This window comes from Lolium rigidum, chromosome 4 (genome assembly GCF_022539505.1).
Source record: "Lolium rigidum isolate FL_2022 chromosome 4, APGP_CSIRO_Lrig_0.1, whole genome shotgun sequence".
NCBI lineage: Eukaryota > Viridiplantae > Streptophyta > Magnoliopsida > Poales > Poaceae > Lolium > Lolium rigidum.
In genome coordinates, this window is record NC_061511.1 from 50,182,610 (window position 1) to 50,208,420 (window position 25,811).

A 25,811-nucleotide genomic window follows, 5' to 3' on the forward strand; every position below is an offset into this window, starting at 1 on the left:
TGCCTACGTATTTTAATCCTGCTGTTTACTATAATCACTACTGCTGTCTTTATTTCACCGTTCTTGTTATTTCACTATTCATACTCGCTATAAAACCGTTGCTACTGATAAACTCTTGCGAGCAAGTCTGTTTCCAGTGCAGCTGAATTGACAACTCCGTTGTTAATGCTTACAAGTATTCTTTGTCTCCCCTTGTGTCGAATCAATAAATTAGGTAATACTTCCCTCGAAGACTGTTGCGATCCCCTATACTTGTGGGTCATCAGGGTTACAGACAAGGGATTGGGGAAAACTGAGGAAAAACTAAGGAGATGGGAAAAACTAAGTACAACTAAGGACCCGAGGGCACGAAAATAGAAATCCCAAAATCTTATACTAAACTAAAATCATATTTCTAATTTATACTAAACCAAAAATCCTATTTCTAATTTATACTACACTAAATTAACTAAATACTATACTACACTAACACTAACCTTACACTAACACTAACCTTTTGTGCAGGGGCATTGGAGGCAGGGCAGGCCGCAGCGTAGCTCGGCGGGGCAAGGGCAGGGGCGGCCCAGGTGGCGGCGACAGGGGAGGCACAGGGGCGTGGCGGCAGGGGAGGGGCACGGGCGTGGCGGCAGGGGCAGGGGCGAACCAGGGACGGCGGAGGTCCCTAGCTAAACAACTTGGCCGCGGCGGCCATGGTGAGAGCAGGTGCGGGGGAGGGGCAAGCGAGGGGAGCAGCAGCGGCGGCGGCGGCGGCGGGGGAGCTGGGGGGGCAGAAGCGGCGGCGGCAGGGCGGCAGGGGAGCACCGGCGGCGGCGGCGCGGGAGGGGCGCAGGAGGGTGAGGGCCGAGTGGTTGGGTCGCACTTGCGTTTGTGTGGTCGGGACGCACGTGTGGCCCAACCTGGGGTTGCCTTATCCGCAGCATGTCGTGCGCCTCTCTTTGCCGTGCGACAAAGGTGCTTTGCCGTGCGGTGGAGCCTTTGCCGGGCGCAAATGCACCTTTGTCGTGCGGCAGGTTTCTTTGCCGTGCGCCTTTTCTAAGTTCTTCTTGGAATAATGTGCCTAAATGCAGTCAGCGCATGTGAACTACCTAGTTGAAGACAACGCGATGAATGATATCTGCTTACCACCAGAATTGGATAGAAACCTTGGTATATATGCCCACTTTTGAAGATTGTCTTGAAGAACAAGTTACCGAGAAGGGTAGCTCATGTGATAATGGTTGCAGGTATATAAACCCACTTTTGAAGATTGTCCAAAGGGTGAGGCACGACAATGCCCAGCGCCTTTGCCGTGCATCTAATATTTGCCGTGAGCTGTGTTGGGCCATTGCCGTGCGCTCTCTTCCGACGTTGCCGTGCACCGTTTCTTTGCTCTTATCGGTCTTTTCTGTGACCAAGATCTTTGCCGTGCGTTTTGCTCGGTGTTCACGGCAAAGAAATCTTTGCCGTTCTGGGGCTCACGACAATGATTGGCTGCACGGCACCGCCTGTTTTGCCCGTAGTGCAATGTTCATACAGCAAGAATTTGTTCCTACGAATTTGAAAGCCTATGGCTAGCCAATAGCCATGCCTCGGGCTAACTACGGTAGTTTATATTACTAAGAGGAAGTTGTGAGGTGAGGACCATGACACCTACACCCAACTTCTGAATTATTTTTATACTAAATCACAAAGAAAAAAATCTGAAAAAGTATAATTGTAGTAAAGATTATAGTTTGTCACATTAAAGTATTCAGAAGGAAAACATATTGTATGTGTCCTATACAAAATAACAAGTATTAGCAAATATATTTTTCATCTACTTTCTTTTTTTGATTCTATCAGAATAGACAATATAACATTCCCAAACTTTATAGAGCACATTTGTACAACTATGTGCAGATATTTTTGTCATTTTTTGTGCACTGAACACCTCTAAATGAAATGGGTGTGTAGGTGTCATATTCTTAGAGCATCTCCAACAGACGCGCGCGCCAGTTTGGCGCGCGCGGGCGCCCGCGCGAAGCTCTAGCGGACGCGGGAAAAAGGCGCGCGCGTTAACAAGTTTGCCGCGCCCGCGCGTTTGCGCTATCCCGCGCGTGAAACTTGCCGCATGCGCTGCCGCGCGCGCTATAAACACGACACGCGCGAACGTGTCAACCGTTCGAATCTTCCGCGCATCGCTCCGCCTCGCTCTCTCTCTCTCTCTCTCTCTCTCTCTCTCTCACACGCTCCGCCTCCGTCTCCTGCACCATGCCTTCGCGCCGCCGCTCCGCCTCCGGCTACTTCGGCGTCCGGGCGCGGCCAAGCGGCCGCTTCGACACGGAGATCCGCTCCAGCGACAAGCGGATCCGCCTCGGGACATTCAACACGGCGCACGAGGCGGCGCGGGCGTACGACGCCGTCGCCTGGCGCCTCGGCCGCTCCCGCTGGACGATGAACTTCCACGACGTCTGGACGCGGGAGCAGGCGGAGCAGCTCGCGCCGCCATCGCCGGCCATCACGCGCGAGCAGCAGCGCCGCTGACGGGAGCTCGAGCAGCGGCTCATCATCGCCGAGCGCGACGAACGCCTCCGCCTCGAGTGGGCGCGCCAATTTCCCGAAGACGTCGCCGCGATGGAGGCGTTTTACAATCGGAAGGAGGAGGACAAGGCGGCGGCGACGAAGAAGAAGAAGGCGAGCCGCGAGAAGCGTCGGGCGGAGTCCGCGGCGTGGAAGGGGGCGAGGGCCGAGAAGGCGGCGAGGAAGGAGGAGGAGAAGAAAAACGACGTCGGGCTGTCCACTATCATTCTCTCCTCCCTCCTCCTTCGAGTGGACTTCGACGCCGGTGTCCGAGACGACTCCGAGCAGCCACTCCTCCGACTTCACCTGGGATTCGGAGTAGGATAGTGTAGTTTCAAATAAAATGTATTTCGTATCGTTGAAATTTTAAAATATTTCGTGTATTTTCAATTAAAATTTCGTGTTTTATTTGAATTTTTTTATTTATTTTGAATCGAGAACGGCGTAGTAGGCGTTTGCGCCGCGGCGCGCGCTGCAAATGACGCGTCCGGTGGAGGAGCACTTTTTCCGCCCGAGCACGCGCGGCAAAATGGCGCTTCCGATGGGGCACCTTTCACCACTGCGCGCGTTATGTGTTTACAGCACGCTAAAATCTATGTATAGCACGCCGATTTTTTCAGCCCTGTTGGAGATGCTCTTAGAACAACCGCTCTCTTCTTACCAGTGATCGATCGTTGCTGTGACACGCAGGTGAGAGCTCAACCACATGCATCATGCATGCAGGTGTGAGCATTAATGTGCTTTTCATGGTTTGACTTCGATGGATCATCGTACCTACTCCGTATGTAGTAGTAGTGGTATTATATATGTAGTCGCAACTTGATTAAGTTTAGGCAGGTCTTTAGTTCTACAAGTGTACTAGGATAACTGGATGCCAGGGAAGCTTCAGAATTGCACGACGATGTCGCCGCCGCCGGCTCAACTGCTTGATTCTGACGAGTTCCGGCGGCAAGGCCATCAGGTCATCGATTTTATCGCCGAATACTACTCTCGCATCGCCGACTACCCCGTCCACCCCGACGTCGTCCCTGGGTTCTTGAGCCGCCGTCTCCCGCAGAACGCGCCGTCGCGACCGGAGTCCGACCCGCTCTCTGCGGCGCTGAACGACGTCCGCGACCTTATCCTTCCGGGCATCACCCACTGGCAGAGCCCGCGCCACTTTGCGCACTTCCCGGCGTCGAGCAGCACGGCCGGCGCTCTCGGCGAGGCCCTCGCCGCCGGCATCAACGTCGTGCCGTTTACGTGGGCCGCCTCGCCAGCCGCCACCGAGCTGGAGGTCGTTGTGGTGGACTGGCTAGGCAAGGCGCTTCAGCTGCCAAAGAGCCTTCTGTTCGAAGGGGGCGGCGGCGGCACGTTGCTGGGAACCTCCTGTGAGGCCATCCTGTGCGTCCTCGTCGCCGCCAGGGACAGGAAGCTTGCCGAGATCGGCGAAGGTAGGATAGGCGACCTCGTCGTCTACTGCTCCGACCAGACACACTTTGCCTTCCGCAAAGCCGCCCGCATCGCCGGCATCCGCAAGGACAACTGTCGCGTGATACCAGCACGACGTGAGGATATGTACGCGCTGCCGCCGGCGGGGCTCGAGGACGCCATGCAGGCGGACGTGGAAGCTGGCCTGGTCCCGGTATTCCTGTGCACGTCAGTAGGGACAACGCCGACCACCGCTGTGGACTCCATCCGCGAGCTCTGCGCGGTGGCATCGCCGCGCGGCGTCTGGGTGCACGTGGACGCAGCCTACGCCGGCTCCGCGTTGATCTGCCCGGAGTTCCGCCACCTTGTCGAGGGCATGGAGGACGTCGACTCGCTCAGCATGAACCCTCACAAGTGGCTTCTCGCCAACAACGACTGCTGCGCTCTGTGGCTGAAGCAGCCGTCCGCGCTGGTGGCAGCGCTCGGCACGGACGACGACGTGATCCTCAAGGACGCCGCCGCCATGGACGACGGCGCGCCGGTGGTGGACTACAAGGATTGGCAGATCTCACTGACGCGTCGGTTCCGCGCGCTCAAGCTCTGGCTCGTGCTCCGCTGCTACGGGACCGACGGCCTGCGCGACGCCGTTCGTGCCCACGTGCGCGTCGCGGCGGCGTTCGAGGACATGGTGTGCGCGGACGCCAGGTTCGAGGTGGTGGCTCCGAGGCTGTTCGCGCTGGTGTGCTTCCGGCTCCGGCCACCGTCCATCGCGACGTCGCCGCTGGAGGCCAACAACCTCAATGAGAGGCTTCTGGCGGCGGTTAACGCGACGAGGGAGGGGCCGTACATGAGCTGCGCGGTGGTGGGCGGCGCCTACGTGCTCCGGTGCGCCGTTGGGAGCACGCTCACGGAGGAGCGCCACGTACGCGAGGCGTGGAAGGTTGTGCAGGACCATGCCACGCTAATCCTAGCACCGATCCAAGTAAAATATGGTGGAAGAGATGGACAGATTTTTGGCTCCTGGGCCTAGTACTCCTTCTGTTTATAAAAAATTAAAAATCACAATTACGTGTTTTTAAAAAATTAGTACGTAAAAAAATTATGGTGTAGCCAATGAATCATTCTATAAACGTGCAAAATTTTAATTTTAAATATAAAATATTTTGGGCTTGACAAACGTGTGAATCTGGGTATGCATATTTCAAATCTCCAAATATTTTGTCTTTTTGTGTAGCCTTTAATATAAAGAGTTTCATATAACTTTTTTGTATAGTTTACATCTTTAACTATATGCAGATTTATTTTAGATATTTTTAAAATAAATATGTATGATTTTCGATTATTGTTAAACAACAGGAGCAGTGGTGCCCAAGAGGAAAAGACACTTTTCGGGAAGAGATCCTAAAAATTTATGCATCACAAAAAAAATCGATTGAATTCCAACGTAGACGTGCAATCTCGTGCGGCCAAACAGCAGCTAGCGAGCTACACGCTGTGAATCACGTGGTACGTTGTCGTCTTGTGTAGCAGCCGACCAGCCGTACGTGTACCCATCCTCAAATCTAGTGCGGCCAATTACGAGAGTGAACTAATGGAACTCGGCGGCATGTGATCCTGGGGCAACTTGGCCTTTCATTGGTCCACGAGATTGTGGCGGGTCCGCTGCTTGGAGGTGAGCTTTTGCGTATAGCAGCAGCAAATTGATACGGAATACATGTGTGGGCCAAAGACAGTTAATAAAGTAAATAGTACGACGCATGGCGCGTGGGAGGGCTGGCGCCTAGCGACAGAGGAGCACCACGACGCCCTGCGGTGGCGTGGCTGGCGTCTCCCTGCTCCCGTCGGCGGAGTCCAGCGCTGGTGCGTCGCTCGTCCCTGACGCGTACGGCATGACCCTGTCTCGGATCTCAGGGCACGAGCGTAGAGACGACGCCACCGTGCACGCCCTCGTGGAGCCCGACGACGACGGGGCCGACGCCACGACCGCCGCCGCCGTACGCGCCCTCGTGTAGCCCGACGACAACGTGCGCCTCCTCGCCCTCGCGCTCGCTCGCCGAGAAGCTCGACGCGCTCAACCACGTCGCCGCCCGTCTGGGCTCCCGCGTCGTGCTCTACCTCGGCTCCCGCGCAATGCGCGCCCTCGTGGAGCCTGACGACGACGCGAACCTCCTCTACATCCTCCCTGTCGCCGAGCTCGCCCCGAGACAGCCCCGCCCCGGCGCTTCTCCGCCCGACCTCGCCCCGACCGAGAATTTCTCCGCCGCGCACGCGCACGCCGCGGTGGCACCGAGCATGCCTCATTGGGAATCCTGGTCAGCCACGCCAACACCATCATCCACGTCGGCCACGGCAACACCATCGTCCACGTGAGCGTGGAGGCGACGTGGGGGCTTGGACCGCTGAGATGGCTGCTCGTCAAGCGGCGCCGGTGAGCGCGGTGGGGACGTGGAGGCCATGGCGGCTGAGCTGGCTGCTCGTCGAGCTCCGCTTCCACCACGGTGAGCGCGGCGGCGGCGTGGGGGCTTGGTCCGTTGAGATAGCTTCTTGTCAAGCGGCGTCGGTGAGCGCGGCGGCGACATGGAAGGCCATGGCGGCTGAGCTGCTCGTCGAGCTCCGCTACCACCGCCCCGCGCCGAACTCGCCCCGCCCCGAGCCAACCCACCCGGCTTTGCCCCGACCTTGTCGAGCTCCGCCCCGCCGCGGTGGCATGCGGCGTGCGTGAGCAGGTCAGCGCGACCACGGCAGAGCGCCACGGACATCCTGCTCGTCCAGCCCGGGAGGTGGCGGCGTTGGAGACGGCGAGCACCGAGGTGGCGCGCGGCGTGCGCGAGCTGGTCGGCGCGGCCGCGGCAGAGCGCCACGGCCTCCTGCTCGTCCAGCCTGGGAGGCGGCGGGGACTCGGCTCGCATCAGCTCCCCTACCTGCATCGACCAATCAAAGCTTTCCCGTAGGTAGGATTCCAGCAGCCTCTCCAGGCCTGAGTCCCCCGCCGCCGCTACCTTCTTCGGTGGTTTTGATCTGCCGCCGCTTGCACTAGCCAGTAGCTCAGACCGCCGCCGTGTGCTGCTAGCCCAGATCGAGGAAATGGTGTTCAGCTTGGAGAGAGAGAGTAGCAGACGCTTTAATTCGTGGTCCCATGCGGTTGTATTCGTAAGCGTATTCATCGTCGATTGATAGTAAATGGGAACTGTTGTGGTCCCAACCTTAAATGCTTGGGCCAATAGAAACTGGCCATTTGCCCGGATCAAATGCCGCCGGGTTCAACGATGCATTTTCCGGCCAATTACCAGCTAGCTACCTCGTGTATCACGGGTGCCTACATGCTGCATCGTGAGAGCATCTTCTCTGCTTTGCTTCACTGCGTATGCAGATCTCTCCTATAAACACATGCTAGCTCTTCATGCGTTATGGATATATTGATCAAGTTCAGAGTGAGACTGATAAGCTCGATCGATCTCTATTATTTAGCTCAGCAGGTGAGTCGCTGCCCATCAAGGAGGCAAGAGATCCTCAAGGACAAGCCCGACGCCGACATCGTCGTCCTCCCTGTAGGCACGCCGACAACCAGAGACCTGAGGCCTGACCGCGTCCGCATCTTCGTCGACACCGTCATCGCTAGCACCCCCCATGTTGGCTAGATAGCTTAATTCGCTTGGGCAGAGGCACGCATGCATGATGCCATTGGTGCTCATGAATAAGTCATTTTCATGATTTGAATAAGTAAACGCTGAGGATCAGCATGCCATCTACCAATGTACTTTGTATTTCACCCATTATCAACATATAATATCTTTCGTGAGAGTATTGTTTCATAATTGTCTTCCCCGCACAAAAGTAATTATCTCACTTCATTAATACATATTCTAGATGAAGAGAAATTTGTATTGACCGTGACGAACTAGGTAGTGATGCGTGTTCCTAATCTTGCATATCGTACACTCTCAGCCAAAGTTGTAATCCTGACATACCATGCATACATTTTAACCCATGTTAACAATGTTTCGACGGTTTCCCAAGGCAATTACTTAGTTATACATACACCAACTATCAAACTCCTAGTTATGAAATCTCTAACTATAGTAACTTGGTCCCAAATAGGCGGCCGAGCCACAACCACAGCAAGCGTTCATTGGCCCCATTCTCGTCTATGTCATCTAAACTAGAACATGTCTAGGATCCTCAAATAGGCTGGTCACAATACATCCGTCATCGTCAATCGTTTGTATAGCTGTAGATTCTTTTTCTTTTTATGTATCTTTCTCGTTTGCATAGCTATAAAATGAATTTATGTGGCAAGGAAATTACGGTTACTGCCTGTTTTAGAAGAAATTACTATTACCGCCTGTTTTAGAGGAAATTTTAGCTGATCCAGCTACGGAAAAAAATTACGAACTTAAAATACAAAAGTTATTTTAGGTGATCTAGTACCATGAGGATGTGGACGCAATTCTTCGAAACATGATTTTGTCACGCTTTATAAATAAAACCAAACGGCCGAACCGATACAAGATGATGAGGAATTTTCTAACAAGCAGATGAGAGATAAAAAAAACTAAAAAGCAGGAGCTTGTCACCGAAGACGCCGAGCAAGTAAGGAGACCTTGGTTCCATGAAAATGCACCCAAGGAGGTAACGGCGACGTTGCCAAATGCCAAGACCATAGAGGTCTAGGATTTTCACCCGGAGCCCTAATATGGAGAGGGTAGCCAGAACGACATCCTCAAGAGGGTTACGACAGCCGCAGGCGTCGCCTTCGTTGGCGCCTACGCGCTAGGATTTCGCCCGAAAAAACCCTCGCCACACCTTGTCCCTCAACTACAAGGCATCCCGAGCCGAGCTTGTACGACACGATCTGGGTACTAACCACACCGAGGCGCTGCCAACATCAGGAGATCCCGACGCCCAATCCTGGCCAACCTTGTGGCCTCAAGAGACAGCCATCACCTTCCGGAGCCGCCACCCCAGCATCCGCGAACTCATGCCCGTGTAACAAGGTTTATCGCGTGACCTGCAAAATGAAGGAGGTACGAAGGTTGGAACCAGAGGGCAGCAGCAGCACATCCACTAGAAGGACGTCGTCCACCGCCACGTGGACGTAATGCCCTCTACAAAATGTCGGGGTGCTTTCTGAAATTTCCTCCGAAATACAGCAAAAAAGATGGTCGATTGACTGATAACGTGGACGTTCAATCTTGGTACCTAGCTACACGTTGATCGATCGGTCCGTGAATCACGTGGTCTTCTGTTTTTGTAGCATCCATACGTGCATCATTAAGCGCGCCTGGACGGATGCATCGTGACGAATCTTCACTGCACATATTTCTTGGATGCATGTGAGTGTGGCACTTTGTAGCTTGGGCGACGTGGAGGCAGTTTTTTTCAGAAATTTGCCAATAGTATTTTAAAGTTTTAAAAATTCTATATGCAGACAATGATGTATTCTATGACTGCAAAAAAGAAACAATACGAAAGACTTAGTATTTTAGGCTGTATAAAATTCACAAATCCATGGATCTGAAGACATGATCAGTACAGATTTTGAAAACAACAACATTTTTCAGAATTTATCATTTTTGTGTAGCCTCTAATATATCATCATCCTAAAATTTTGCACAGTGGTTGATCAAATCATTGCCTATATTTAGATTTTTTCATAGTTTTTGAAACTTTAAATGTTAAATTCCAATAAAAAAACATGAGAAGTGTAGCTCGGGCTACACTTTAAGTTTTCGGGGTGCATATGTTATACCTCATCTATTAATAGACATATGCAATATCATTCGCAAAAAATAGACCTATGCAATATAATCTGCTTATGCACATAAAAGCCCAACATCCATTTTTAGCCTGAGTCGCCATCATATATACTATCTTCATCTTAAAGCTTAAGGCTTATTTTTTTATAGATACTGTATGAAAATATATTTTATTGTCTACCCAATGATGTTGAATTTTTTTTTACATATTAGTAATTTTTGGTAAAAACTTAGTCAAACTTAACATACTTCAACTTTTTCTAAAATAATATAAGCCTTAAGCTTTAGGATGAAGGTACTTTCTTCGGTTTTTTTAACTGGCTCAAATTTAGTACAAAATCATACTAAATTCTAGTCAATTAGAAGAGACGGGGGGAGTAGTATATTTCATCTATATTTCTTGGCATTTCTAGCTTGAGCTAACGCTATAATTATATTCTCTTTGTTGTTTCGAATTGTACGTTTTGCAGCGTGCCAGATGAACGGGCCATCAATTCCACCAACGCCACGGCCGTCGATCGGAGAGGATGTGCCCGGGCTGCAAAGGACCATTTTACGGTGCATGTTCAATCAGCTATTCAGCCTGCACTTAATAGTGAACTACACAAAATATCATTGACGCCTATATATACTACTCGAATTCAGTGTAGTATGTCGTACCTGGGCTATTGGATCACAGAGAATAAATAGTCCAAAATAATTTGATGCATCACAAAAATAGCTTATTTGTAATGACCCTTATAAACTAGGTATGATTTGCCCTCAATAATCTTTGCTCCTAGTTATGAAATCTCTGATCATGGTAACGTGGTCGTAGATAGGTGGAAGAGCCACAACCACAACAAACATTCATTGGTCCAACGAAAAATGTGATGATTAAATCAGAAAGCGCTTTTACTGCCAAATGACAGCCTATGTTATCGAGATTAGAACATGTTCCATGATCAACCAAAAGGCTGGTCGCAATACATCTGTCCGACACATCTCTAACTTGCATTCTTAGCCACTGAGTATATATATGGTGCGATTGTACCATGCATGGAGGCTAGCCTGACCCTATAGGGATGAAATCATGATGATTGGATGCATTATATTATAAGATCACCGCAGTAGCCAATTGTTCCAATAGTTCGAAGTGAGGGAGAAGGTAGATCATTACACTCTAACACTCCTCATCACGTCTAGGCTATTTTCTTGACGTGCGCAGCGGGAGCATGGACAGGCCGCAATATATTTATTTTGTTGCATTTCTTAGGTATTGAACCGGCAATCTCTCATTTCAAGTTGTATGCACCTAACCAATTTATCCACCAGTCCGAACTGATGGAAAGAGACTATGCAGTTTATTTATATTCAACACTCCCCCAAGTCTAGGCTATTTTAGTCCTTAGCGTCGGTTCGGTGCAGATCGCGGCATTGTTTTCTATTTTCTTTTAAAGCAGGGTCTTAAATTTCAGACATTTTGGCTATGATACCATGAAAAGCTTTTGCACTACCCAGTTCAACCAAAAATCCGAACTGAACGAGAGGGAAGGTCATTACACTCTAACATACATGACTTGCATTGTTCTACCCTTATAGATGAATAGATCTGATCTATTGTTCTTCATACACGCGAACACACGCACATGCACGCGTACACACGCATGCGCGCAGGCGCGCACACACAAGTGCTAATATAATTAACCAAATACCACTATACCAGGCTCCCGTTTCTATCATCGTTCAAGAAGATAGATGGTGGGCAACCAAACATAGCATGTTTATACACCAACGGCAGGGCCGGCGCTCTTGAAATCCCCGTCGCCCGCCCCTCATGGTGCTTGCCATGGTTCCCTCGGTGGCACTGGCGTAGCCACATAGTGACATGTGTGGTCAATTGACTACACATATTTTTTGACAAATCCTTTGCATGCTTGTAAAATCATGCAAAAATATATTTAAAATAAGTAAAAATATATGTATTTGACATCACAAGTTTAGGATGACAACATAGCCTTTAAGTTCTAGTTCCGCCACTGCTCAGTGGTGAATTTTTCTTGAAGGCACGCGGTGGAGAAATTTGTGTTGGAAACGGTGGCCAGACTGGCGCGATGCCTTTTTCGCTTTTCTTTTAACAACGACGACGAATGGGGTTTTCTTCAATATGACGAACGGAAATGGTGATGGTTTTTTAGGGACAGTGAGAAGATGTCTTAACAGATGGCGAACAGCCTTAGGCATGGGTAGCTATTAATTCTCCATGTAGCAAATCCGGATTGAATAATATATTATTAGACAAATTCTTAGTAAATCAAGTTCTGAAAGGATGACCATATTTTTGAGAAAGGAAGAGAGCAAATAGAATCTAAAAAGTTATATTGCTGACAAGGTGAGACATGTAGATCTAGCTATAGCTACATGTGTCAGGATAAATCGTGCATCACATGGTGTGTTGTTGTCTTCCAACGAGATCAAGTGCGGCCAAATTAGTAGCTACCTCGTGTATCACGCACGCTTGCATAATGCATGTGAGAGCATCTTCTCTTGAGATGGCTGCCTCGCCTCATATGCCGATCACCCTCTATAAATACACAAACATGCAATACATTATGCATATCTACGCATCAATCAAGTTCAGAGGCAGATAAGGTTAGCTCGAGGTCCACCCATTTTAGCTCGTGGCTAGGAAATAGAAATCCCTCTCTTTAGACAGCTAGCATTTTCTTATATTGATTTATACGCTCAGTTAATAATGGCTAGCGCTAATACGATTTTGCAGCACGCACGCAAGGTCGACGATGAGCTGCTCGGATGTCAATGCCGCGGGCGCCCAACTCGCCGGAGAGGACTCCAAGACGTCGTGGCCAGAGTTGGTTGGGAAGACCATCAAGGAGGCTAGGGAGATCATCCTCAAGGACAAGCCCGACGCCAACATCGTCGTCCTCCCCGCAGGCTCGGCGGTGACTCTGGACTACAGGACTGACCGTGTCCGCATCTTCGTCGACACCGTCGCCGACGCTCCGCACATCGGCTAGATCGAGCTTTGCTTTATGCCCTTCCGACTGCTTCATGCAGATGTATGAGTAGCTTTAGTAAGGGATGAATAAAATACATGGGAGCCTGCTTTATGCCCTCTCTGTGTACTCTCGTACGTTGCAACAGGTTACTTATATTTGTGGATTGGGTATCAATTTCTTTCTACATTACAATAATTTCCCCAAGCAACAAATATGGAAAATAGATATAAACTTCATTTTAACAGAGAGCTTGGATTTTTTCCGGAAATATCTGAACAATTTTAACAAATAAACCATGCCGCGTAAATTGAGAATTCTCAACTTCCATTGAGAATCTAAAAATTGTACAGTATAATATGCTGTAAATCTTAGAAAATAAACCACCAATTTGCAAACATTTTGTCCGAACTTTCATGTTTGGACAATTATTTTATAAACAGGTAATACTATGAAATAAAATCTTTGTTAGGGGAAAATATTTGTTGATGAAAGAATGCATTGGCTTGTAGGTACTACTACGTATGAACAAAAACATTTGCATGGTGATATTAATGGAAACCTCCACCTATCATTCTAAAATCGGACTAGTTGAGCACCATAGGATCAATTTTGCTAACTCGTGTGATTATTGCCCACTAAAGCAAATACATGCGTTTTGCACGATGTGTTTCCTGGAACTTAATTGCTTTTTTTTTTGACACAAATACAGTGGGGAAGATCCCCACTGTGTCATTTTTCATTTTATATAATCACATATGTACAATGGGTACTTATTACAAAGCTTCACAAAAGATCTAACCAATCTTGCATGCCATCCTTGAGGCTAGGTTTGATTCTATGTCTAATCAAGCCAAAGCTATCTTTAAAATGAACAAAGCATGCTAAAAGATCTCTTCTGTGAGAATCAAAGATGATATTATTTCTATGAATCCAAATGCTCCAGCAGCCTGTAATCAATGCCTCCTTGAAATAAATATTATTGGATCTCCTTTCTCCATCTATCATCATATTGATATGATCCATATCTTCATTCTACTCCATACCAATCTTCCACCATAGATTTCTGCTAAAATCACAACGAAAGAAAAGGTGTGCCATCGTTTCAACTGATTGATCATCACATAGTACACATTTGTTGCATTGCACATAAAATGATTTCCTCTCCATCATATCTTTGGTATTTAATCTGTCATGAGCTAATAACTAGAAGAAGAACTTTTGCTTCGGCAGGGAAGCAGATGACCATATCCATTTAAATGGTAGTGGTGCCACAGGATGGCTAGATAAAGCATTATATACCTTCTTAGTAGAATATGACTTTTCATTCTGTCTCAATGTCCATTTATCATTAGAATTCACATCATGACTGATTGACATAATAATTTGACCAAGCTCATTGCATTGCTGAGATGCAATGTTTGATAATGGAGTATTGGATAAATCAAATATACTTCCCATGGCTATATTCTTAGCATCCTTTACCATCACCATCTTGTCCTTAGCAAATGAGAACAAGTGAGGAAATTTATCTTTAAGCCTCAGCTGCTGCCATTTGTCATGCCACAGAAATGCTGTCTGTCCAGCCCCAATTTGGCAAGTAATCAAATCCTTGAATGTGGCGATCAGTGAAGTACAGTCTTTCCACCAAAATGATCCTTTTTGATGGTTATGTTCTGGTAACTTTCCATGCTGATAATAAGCAGCCTAGATTAAATTGACCCATGGAATATCATGTCTGTTATAAAACTTATATAAATTTTTCATTTGTAATGCCTTATTCTGCTGACGCATGTCTAAAACACCAAGTCCCCCAGCTATCTTGGGCATACATACTTTCTCCCAACTTACAAGACATTTGCCAGATTTATGTATATCCTTTCCTTGCCATAGGAATGTCCTGCATGCTTTTTCAACATGATCAATGTGGGTATAATGGACTTTCATGGCACACATAGCATGATTGGGCATAGCAGCAATAACAGCTTTGATAGTAACCAATCTAGCACTGTATGACATCATATTAGATAGACCAGACAGTCTTTTGTCTACTTTGCAGATCATAGGTGAAATTTGTTAGCGACCTAGCGCTAATTAAGTGAAATTTGTTATTAGCAATTAGTCCCAGTTTAATCTGACTTGTAGAAAATTATTTCTGGATTTTAGGACACTAGTTAGGGCATGTACCATGGTAGAAAAGATAAAGCTTCCCTTTTCCCGCAACATCATCTAAAGAAGGTAATATATATAAATCACACAATGCATTATCTCTTATAGCTATCCAAGCAATTAATGGTTATTAGTTAAAGTTAAAGTTCGATGGAAAATATGTGGTACAATGGAGAAAATAATCTTCCCTTATCTACCAATATTTAAAAAAAATCCAGAGTGAGGTTATCCTAAAGATCTCAACCATCTAATTCATTTTGGGTAGGGGTCGCTTTCCGACAGGGGCACCCTGTAGCTCTAACTGGTAACCGCACACTCCCTAGTAATGTCATTAATTAAGATTACGCAGCACAAAAGATGGTTGATTGATTTGCCGAGCGGGCGTGAAATTCCGATACACGTTGTTTGATCCGTGAATCATGTGGTTTGCAGTCGTTTTCAGTAGCAGCCGATCTGCGGTACGTGGCATCGTGAGAGCATCTTCTCTGTACATAGGCTCCAGCCGGCCTCCACCTTTTTTCGGTTTCTGCTCCATTCCTCCAAATTTAAACTGCCTCCTCTAGGCTTTTAAACTTGACCTTCACTAGTGGAAAACAGGGCTTTTGTGGGAGCCTTTTGTCGCGGGTTCATCTGGAGCCGCGACAAATGGTGTGGCCACGTCGCCCCGAAACCCTTTGCGTCGCCTGAGGCCTTTTGTCGCGCCCTTTTGTCGCGGGCCGTATAACAAGCCGCGACAAAAAGGGTCTGAGCTCTGGCGCCTCATTCCAGTACCCCTTTTGTCGCGGGTCGTAATACGGCCCGCGACAAAAGGGCCATGCCTATATATATGTACACGCTGCCAGGTGCCAGCCCCCCACCTCCCTACATTTTTTTTCCTTGGTGGTGAAAGGTGGAGGTGTATGCTAGCTCATTTTTTTCTTCATGTGCACAAGAGGTGTTTGATGGAATGCTTGTGGGGGATGCCACTTGATTTTAAAGATATCTTCTCTTTTTAATCCTTTAAGGTTAGCAACTATTTCCTTGTATATACATAGTCCATAGACCGTACAATACTAATTTTAGCAAGGTGATTGCATCTGATACATAATTGTACTTATGATGCAGATGAGTCATCCATGGATGTACGGTAACCGATGTGCTCCCGCTTTCAGAGAGGGCGTGAATTCTTTCCTGCTTGTGGCCGAGGCCAACAAGTCGAAGCAAGGTTTTATGTGCTGTCCATGTCTGAAATGTAAGAACGAGAAGGATTACTCTTGCTCAAGAGACATTAAGAGCCACCTGCTTCGGTTTGGATTCATGTCCAGCTACAATGTTTGGACCAAGCACGGAGAAGACGGTGTTATGATGGAAGACGGCGATGAAGAAGAAGATAACGATGACCAGTACCGATTTATGTTCTCTGAATGCGATGATACCGCAATGGAAGACAATGAAGAAGAAGGAGGTGAAGAACAGGCAGCAGATGATCCTGTTGATGATGATCTTCGTCGGGCCATTTCGATGCAAGAAGAGACCGTGGCACGGATAAGGAGAGGTTGCGGTTTGACAAGATGTTAGAGGACCACCACAAATTGTTGTACCCAGGTTGTGAAGATGGGCAGAGAAAGCTGGATAGCATATTGGAATTGCTGAAATGGAAGGCGGAGGTCGGTGTGGTCGACTCGGGTTTTGAAAAATTGATGATAATATTAAAGAAGCTGTTTCCAAGAAATAACGAATTGCCCGTAAGTACATATGAAGCAAAGAAGCTTGTCTGCCCTCTAGGATTAGATGTGCAGAAGATACATGCATGCATTAATGACTGTATCCTCTACCGCGGTGAGAAGTACGAGAATTTGAATAAATGCCCGATATGTGGTGCCTTGCGGTATAAGATCAGAAAAGATGACCCTGGTGATGTCGAGGGCGAGCCACCCAGGAAGAGGGTTCCTGCGAAGGTGATGTGGTATGCTCCCATAATACCACGGTTGAAACGTTTGTTCAGAAACAAAGAGCATGCCAAGTTGATGCGATGGAACATGGAAGAACGTAAGAAAGGCGCGATGTTGAGGCACCCCGCTGATGGTCGGCAGTGGAGAAACATCGGGAGAGAGTTCCCGGATTTTGCAGGTGAGGCAAGGAACTTATACTTTGATCTAACTACAGATGGCATGAATCCTTTTGGGGAGCAGAGGTGCAGTCACAGCACCTGGCCCGTGACTCTATGGCAAAGAACTTATACTTTGGTCTACTCGTCGTCGGAGGTTGTCTCCGTCCAAATGTCATCCCACCGAGGGTCGTTTCCGGTCCAAGTTGTATTCGGGTTCTCGAGCTCGAACTCGGCGACGGCCCGACGGTGGCGCCTGTTGAACCTGCGTTGTGCCCTTAGGTCAGCGAAGAACGCGTCGGTGTTGACGACGTCGTTGGGGAACTGCGCCCTCCATTGGCGCATCAACTGCTCGCCGTGCTCGGCGATGGCGATCCTGCGCTGCACCTGGCGGTGCCGGCGATGGTCCTCGTCGTCGACGAGGGACGGCGCTGGCGCGAGGAACTCCGCCTCCTCTAGCGATTCAACATCCGGGAAGTTCATGTCGCGCCGTGGCCGCCGAAAGCGCCACGCCGCCGCGTCGTAAGCGCGCGCCGCCATCTCCGGCGTGTTGTACGTGCCGAGGGTGAGGCGGAAGCCACCGGCGCGTATCTCGGCGTAGAACCTACCTCTCGGACGCACTCGAACGCCACGGAACCCGGACGACCCTCGACGACGTGGAGGCATCCCGGAGATGAATGAGCGGAGGCGGTGGCGACATGTGGTTGCGCCCGCACGCGTCGCTCTATATAGCGCACGCGGGGCATGGCACGTGTAAGCCACGGCTACACACGTCGCACGCCGGCAGCGACGGGTCGAGGCACGTGGAAGCGGCGGCGACACGTGCCACCGGGAAACCTTAGTCGGTGTCACTCCGCACATATCATTAGGGTGAAAGATACACGACTATCAATGTTTGATATGATGCGAGATGAAAATAGTTATATGGATGTCATATTCATGTTCATTGGATTTTTCTGATCAATTTTCATATATAAAACTTTTCTTTTTGAGTTACCATTTAAAAGTTATTGAAATAATAGTTTTTATTAAGATAAAATAGATAAATAAGGCTTTATTTATAAAACAGAAAAAAAACAGCTCCAGGCCTGATCCGCGTCCAACGGCTCCAGGCCGTTGGATTCAAACGGCTGGAGCCGTTGGATGTGCTTCATGCGGATCCCCTCCCACCCCCTTTTGTTGCGGGTCGTGTCACGGCCCGCGATAAAAGGCCCCCCCTTTTATCGCGGGTGGTGGCACGAGCCGCGATAAAAGGCCTATAACCTGGGCGCCGCGGGCGGTGCCTCCACCCGCGACACCCGGAGGCCAAACTTAGCGAAATTGCGCCGCCAGGCTGCCGGATTTCGCCGCCGACGCCGTCGCCGCCACGCAGCTCCTCTACCGCCGCCGCGCGCCTCCGCGGTAGTCCTCTGCGCGCCGCCGTCGCGCGCCTCCCTCTGTCGCGCGCCTCCGCGGTAGCCTCGGCCGCGCCACCTCCCTCTGCCGCGCGCGCCGCCTCCCTCGGCCGCGCCGTCCTCGATCCGCCACGCCGCCGCGCGCCTCCTCGGCCGCGCCACCTCCCTCCGCGCGCGCGCCGCCTCGGCCGCGCCGCTGCCCGGCCATCTGCGAGGTAGCCGCCGCCGGGCGCCCCTGGCCATTTTTTTTTAACTTTTTTGTAATATTGTTAGTTAATTAGTTAATTAAGTTAGCTAGTTTAAATTTAGTATATGTATAGTTAGTTATTTTAAATTTTGTATTAGTTTTTTTGTAAGTTTTCTATGTATTAGTTAAAATTTGTATTAGTAAATTGCTAGTTTAAATTTAGTATTAGTTAGTTAGTATAAATTTTGTTGTATAAATTTTGGAGAGTGGATTTGTTGCCACCGGGTGGCACTGCCCCCCACGTGGCTGCCCTCGGATGAGTGTTTTAAGATTCGTGTTGAGCTGCCGAGATTTGCACATTGCGCTATGTAAACTATATTCTACCCTAATTATACGCATGCAAAGTCAGTGAGTACAACACTTTGCAGCGATATACACAGCTTATGTCAGCTCACGCACGTGGCAAACTGCGCCGAAAATTTACTCCCCTGTCGCGTCGTACCGATGCTCTGCATGCATGCAGCGTTATGATGAACGCTATACCAAAATACAAAGCTTATGAACTAACCACTGGTCAGCCGTGTGGGTTGCCATCTGGGAGAGCGAGATGCTTCTCTGCCGTGAAAGTCAGCTCGGCCTACCTGTATTATACACGAAAATGCATGGATGCTCTCAGGTTCAATCCCCCAACGTTCACACACCTGTGGATGGCTCATCGAATCCACTCACGTATTTTCTTTACTGTTGTGCACCGACGTATTTTCTGAGAGAAACACTGCTTTGGCCCACCCTGCATCCCCGCCTTCGGCCGCATCCCTCGGCAGCGGCGTCTCCAAGCTTGGGACGAAGTGCACGGCCAGCGCGCTGGTGCGGCTCGGCGGCGCTGTGCATAGCTGGACGTGGGCGCGTAGGGCGCTCGTACCGTACCGGCAGTCGCCGCACCGGAGACGAGCAGCCGGTGGGTTCCGTCGCCTCTCGGCCGTTTCCTTCGCAGGGGACCGCGCCGGCGACCACCGGCCACATCGGCAACCCCCGTCGCGCGCTCCTCGGCGAAACCCGCCAGCATGCCCCGACGACGAGACCCGCAGTCGGTGTTCGAGAAGATGCACCCCAGGGAGTCCCACGAGGCCGTCGCCGCCCGTTGCCTGCCGGAAGGAGCTCGGCGAGCTCGTCCTGTTCTGGGGGCACGGGCGTGCCCCGACGTTTCGGCAGGTACATATGCTCCACGCGGCGACGCGGAGCTCCTCTAGCCCCCCCCCCAAGGATAACTAGGCCGTGCATCTCACCGCTGGCTTTTCTTCCCTGGTCGCCGCCGCCTCCTCTTTCCTGCCCACCGTCGGGCCCGTCGCCGCCACCAGTGTATTCCAGGACATGAGGTCCCATTGTAGCCTTGGACGGCATCCTGGGATGCGCGGACGAGGTCACCGTCGACGGCAACCGAAATTCCTCGTCGCACATTGCAATTCAACGCCAAAAAAGTTTCTGTTATTTTCTGTACCAATGGATCGCAGTTATGACACCAAATACATATGCGGCGTACAAGACTGGGTATTCCTTCAGTCCAGATTCTGGGTTTATTCATTCGGTAATACACTGCATTAAAAACTTGGTTCTGACAGCTTGAATGTGTGGTCACTAGATGGGGGTGCATTGCAACTGTGAGCCAAAAGTCCCCGTCCGCGTGTGGTAGCTCTAGAGAAAAAAATTCCCACCTCTCTACAGCGCGTTTCACCCGATTTTAAGATGCTGTGCATGCAGCTTGCATGCATGCTCTAGGGTAAACAAGTAGTGCACCATACAGCGCAACCTTAGCTGACCTATTGACTGCGCATATCGCGCTGCAACTGCTGCATCAAATACGGATACCGTGGCAGCGTGCTAGTTTACTGTCGGCACTACTAATGTGTTGTATACACCAACCTGAAACTTAAAGGAGCTTCGTTTCTGCCCTTAAAAAACACATACAAAATCCATCTTCACAATGGCTTTGTCCTTTCACTGTGGAGACCGCGACCTGTTTCCCCCTACTTCAATGGGCCCCGTTTCCTAGAAGTGGTGTGACTGAACACTGCGGCATGGTGCAGTCATGTAAGTAGATTTGCAGGTTGTGTTGGTAATTAGAGCAAGCCCTTTCGTCACTTAGTTGTATGCAGCACGAATCTAGAAGCAAGAATGAACGACATCTCATGAGGGGGTAGTGCCACCGGGTGGCAACACCATATTTTGCTAAATTTTGTTGTATAAATTTTGTAGTTAGATAATTAGTAGTTTAATTTTTTTTGTAAGTATTTTAGTATATAGACATTTTAGTATGTTAGTTTAAATTTTGTTGTACAAATTTTGTAGTTAGATAATTAGTTAGTTCAAATTTTGTTGTAAGTATTTTGTTGTAATTAGTTAGTTTAATTTTTTTGTAAAAAATTTGTAGTTTAAATTTTGTTGTAACCGCCGACACCCCTCTCGCAAACACCCGCCGAGACCCCTCTCGCAAACAACCGACGTCAACTCCCTCCCCCCTCGCAAAAACCCATCGCCGACACCCTCCCCCTCTCGCAAACACGCGCCCTTTCCCTCTCGCAAACACTCGCCGACACCCCTCTCCCTCTCGCAAACACGCACACTCTCCCTCTCGCAAACACGCGCCGACACGCCTCTCCCTCTCGCAAACACGCGCACTCTCCCTCTCGCAAACACGCGCCGACACCCCTCTCCCTCTCGCAAACACGCGCCACCGAGACCCTCTCCCTCTCGCAAACACGCGTTGCCGACACCCTCTCCCTCTCGCAAACACGTGAGCATTGTCGAGATCCTCTACCTGACGCGCCCTCTTCTCCCTTCTCCACGCCGAGACTTCCCCTCCTTGAGCCTACCCCATCTGTGGTTAGGGTTAGGGTTTGGTTAGTGTTTGATTAGGGTTAGGGTTAGAACATGTACTTATCGATTTAATTTTTTGCAGAAACAATGGATCCATTCGAACGGGACTTGGAACAGGAAGACATTTTCGCGAACATAATCCGCGACTACGGTGATGGAGAAGTCGGCGGCTCCGGTGATGGAGAAGCCAGCGGCTCAGGTCATGGAGAAGCCGGCGGCTCCGGTCATGGAGAAGCCGATGGCTCCGGTGATGGAGAAGCCGACGGCTCCGGTGATGGAGAAGCCGACGGCTCCGGTGACGAGGTATACGATTAGTATAGAGGCATTAATAGAATTCTATATGTACATATGTATATAAATTAATTAATTTTTATTCTCTTAGGCCTCCGAAGATAAGTTGGAGAAACGAGGCCCGGCAAAGAAGCTGACCAAAAAAGACCACTTCACAATTGAAGCTATATCACCGAAAGGCCAACCTGTGGCACCCCCAGCTGTCGGAACGAAATTTAAAAATCAGTACGGAGTTCTGGTTAGGGATTCTCTCCCGATCACTATTAGAGAATGGAACAAGACCAAGAGGTGTCCGAAAATCACGTTGCCGATAGGTACAAAGACACACTTTTTGACGACCTCATGGCACATTTCACTTTGCCAGATTTGGGATCGGAGTCTGAGAATGCTAAGCAGAGGGCGCTAGTGAAGAAATGGGCTCTTAAGAAGATGGGGGAACTTTTCCGAGCGTATAAGAACCGGTTATGGGCAACTTATAAGGCCGAGAAGAAGCCTCCAGTGTTCGAGAACTATCTAGCGAAGCAGGAGCATAATTGGGAAGAATCTGTGAAGTACAAAGAATCAGAGGAGGCTGTGAACCTGTCCAAGATAAACAAGAAGAATGCAAGCGAAAAGAAATATCACCATCATACGGGGCGAGGGGGCTACGAAGTAGCCATGCCTAAGTGGGAAGCACAAGAGGCTGAGATGGAGCAGAATGGGATCACTCCAGAACCCATACGAGAAGGATGGGACTTGAGGGCTCGAAATTGGTTCCTCGCGCATGGTTGTGAGTATGACATGAAGACAGGGAACATTGTTGAAAGTGACAGCAGGGTTAGGGTACCCAGGGAAAAATGGATTGAAGTGACGGCAGATATAAAGGCGGGAAAACTAAACTTTGCTCCCGATAGAGAGAAAGACTTGCTGACGCTTGTCCTCGGTAATCCTGAGAAGGGAGGACGAACAAGAGGCTTCGGCCCTAGTGTTCCGTGGTCGCTTGGGTTTCCGGACGACGCAGAGACTTATAGAAGCCGAGCGAGAGCTAAACAACGTGAGCTGGAGGTGCAGAATGACCGGATGGCCGAGTTCCAACGCCGACTTGACCGGCGGCGGCGGGAGATTCAGCAGCGGCAGGCTGGAGATAAATGAACTAAAAGGACAGCGCCGGCCGAGATAATACCACCGGCATATCTCGGCGACGAGACGACGAGCGTTGCCGACTCGGAGGTGGCACCGCCTTTAAAGATGATAGATGGCGGTCTGGCGACCCCATGGATGGAATCAAGGAGCAAACACCTTGTGATCTCCATGACGTGTTCGGGAACGTATCCGTTAAGGTGGCGGTCGGCTATGTCTTACCGCATTTGGAGCCGAAGGTGAGCCGGCAACATGGCATGGCAATGAGATTCCAGGCTGGCTATGCTCGTGTCGGGGTGGATTCGGTTGTGCCGTCGTGGGAGACATTGCGGCTCGATATCCTCGGAGGTGATGGGGGTTACACTCCGAGAGGTGCTTGGGAGAAATCATTCTGCGGGAAAAGAAGAACATCAAGCTGCCGAGCTGGGTAGCCCCTAGTACCGGTCGTCCCGGGTCACCATCACCTCCTCCCGGTGATCGCGAGGCCACCATCACCTCCTCCCGGTGATCGCAGGCCACCATCACCTCCTCCTACCGATCACATGTCGACACCATCCCCCCATGGGTACGACGTCGACCACGACATCCGTAGTCCATCTCCATCTCCGGCGCCGCCGCCTCCGCCCACTAAGACTCGGTATGCACCCGGCCGGAAGCGTTTCAAGAGTCCTACCCGCAAGTTGTCGCCCCTCCCAAAAGTACCAAAGGTTCCTCCCCCCCGTCCTTGGGATCTTACTGTCGAGGAAAATGCGGCCGCTGTTGCGAAACACAACTATGATCATTTCCATAAGCCAAAACCTCCAGCGCCAGAGCCATACACCGAGAAGCAAAAATCATATGCTATTTCTTTTCTGAACACACCATCGCAATATATGACTTACACGAGAAGAAGGATGACTATACACGCCACCTTGCGAGGGTAATTGATGACAAGGCTAAGAAGAAGAAGGAGGATGACGAGGTTAAGAAGAAGGAGGATGACAAGGCTAAGGAGAAGGATAGTGCTAGCACGAGCAAATCATCAGCCGGGAAGAAGACAAGTGCACCCCTCAAGGCGCCCAAGCAAACGACACAAGGCAAAAAAAAGAAAGGGATTTCCCTTGCTCGGAGAACAGGACAAACAATCGATCCCAGCACTCAAAGTGTTTGATGTTCCCAAGCTGTACGAACAACATGGTGAAGGTTTCAATATGGAAGAAGCTGCGGAGCTAGCGGCTTCGATGGGCTGTACCGTGGAGGCTTTGTTGGGTGCCGCAGATGCTTGCACTACCCACTGCTGACATAGCTCCTACATTTGTCTACGGGGCCGACTTGGTCAGCAGAGAGCGGCTGCAAAAAATGCCAACGCATATGCGGAATTTGCATCAGTGGTACCTTGATGCATGCAAGGAGAACCAAAGGTACATCATGGCGAAGATCCCACGTGAATATTACTACTGAAAGGAGGAGATCCATATTGAGATGAATGAACTCTGGCAGTTATTCAATTTAGAAGCCCTCGACAAATCTCTCATGAGCTGCTATTGCTTGTAATTAAGTTGTTAACTACATCTAAGTTCATTTTCATTCAGTTCATGTTTGTTTTCATTGCATATACTCATTATATCTTATGTGTTCTCTTATGCAGACTGAAGATCAGTGAATGCAAAAGTAATAATATTATCAATATTGGGTTTGTTGACCCAGATAAAGTACATGTTGAAACGGTAAAGCATAAAGGCGAAGAAACGGGGGGAAACCTACTAAGGTTTTTGGGGGAGCAAAATTTCTGTGATTCAGTACTGTTTCCTTACAACTACGAGTGAGAGTCTTAATGATCTTTTATGCACATTCAGTTTTGCTTACTCTATGTTAAGTATAATTCCTGACATATATACATAAATATGTGCAGCTTCCACTGGATTCTACTAGACATTCAACTTGATAAGGGAATAGTTGAAGTAAGGGACCCAATGAGTAGAGGCCTGGACGGGTTCCGCGACCTGCAGAAGTTGCTCCAAGTGTAATTTCCTTCATCGCCGCGCTATATCTTTTGTGAGATATCAATTAATTATCCACTCATTCAATCATTCTTTTGTACGGCGGGACTTGGAAAGCTTTCAAGAAAAACATTAAGGGTACCAGGCGGAGAAGCTAACATTTACTCCTATACCGTGCGCCCAGCAGCCACAAGGGACGAATCTATGTGGATACTACGTTTGCGAGTTCATTCGCATGTTAACCAACGAGAAGCGAACAATAATAAATTCAACGTAAGCAATAACATTCACAACTTTATTTATTTTCGTCAATATTTCGTTATCAACATTGATATAGTCATACTCATCTCATTTTCCTATATAGGTCGACTACATGCGGGACACACTCCAACCAAAGGAACACCTACTAGGAATTGCGGAGGAAGTGGCGGGACTTTTGCTTAGAGAAGTAATAGACAACAACGGCTTGTTTAGTCCAAATAGGCGCTCTCCCTCTCCCGATGTTTAATTAGTCCCGGTAGTCGTGAGCTCATGTATATATATATGTAAGGGGAATCGACTTTTGTTTCCAATATTTGGTTGATCAATCTATATATAAATGAACGTGTGTACAAGTTCTAGTAGCGTATAAATATATGCAACTTTTATTTCGAATAAAAGGGGGCGGTGGCGGGGGGCGGGGGGCTGCACCCCTCAAACCCTAAAGCAGCAGGTTTCTGCGAGCGCCACGTAGAGGACCTTTTGCCGCGGGTGGTAATACCGCCCGCGACATAAGGGTCTGTCCCCTGCGCGCCCCGCGTCTGCCACGTGGTCGACCATATGTCGCGGGTGGTAAGAGACCCGCGACAAAAGGTAGACCTTTTATCGCGCCTCCGTTGTCGCGGCTGGCCGCCCGTGACAAAAGGGGCTTACCACCCGCGACATTAGAGCATCTCCAGTCGCGTCCCCCAAAGCATTCCCCAAAGGGATTTGGGGCGCGCCGGACAAAAAAAGCGTTCCAGCCGCGTCCCCC

The 25,811-nt window shown here is 49.4% G+C and overlaps 2 protein-coding genes across 2 annotated transcripts; both read left to right on the forward strand.

The window, feature by feature from the left end:
* Positions 1-3,439: 3,439 nt before the first annotated feature.
* Positions 3,440-6,318, forward strand: LOC124647013 (tyrosine decarboxylase-like). The gene is made up of 2 exons (XM_047187022.1): positions 3,440-4,972; positions 5,860-6,318. Exons 1-2 carry the CDS (start codon positions 3,440-3,442, stop codon positions 6,316-6,318), a joined length of 1,992 nt encoding a protein of 663 aa, XP_047042978.1.
* Positions 6,319-12,319: 6,001 nt separating this feature from the next.
* On the forward strand, positions 12,320-12,721 carry LOC124646415 (subtilisin-chymotrypsin inhibitor-2B-like). The gene is made up of 2 exons (XM_047186532.1): positions 12,320-12,335; positions 12,466-12,721. The coding sequence occupies exon 2, from the start codon at positions 12,485-12,487 to the stop codon at positions 12,719-12,721; it is 237 nt and encodes a 78-aa protein (XP_047042488.1). The 5' UTR covers positions 12,320-12,335; positions 12,466-12,484.
* The last annotated feature ends 13,090 nt before the right edge of the window (positions 12,722-25,811 follow it).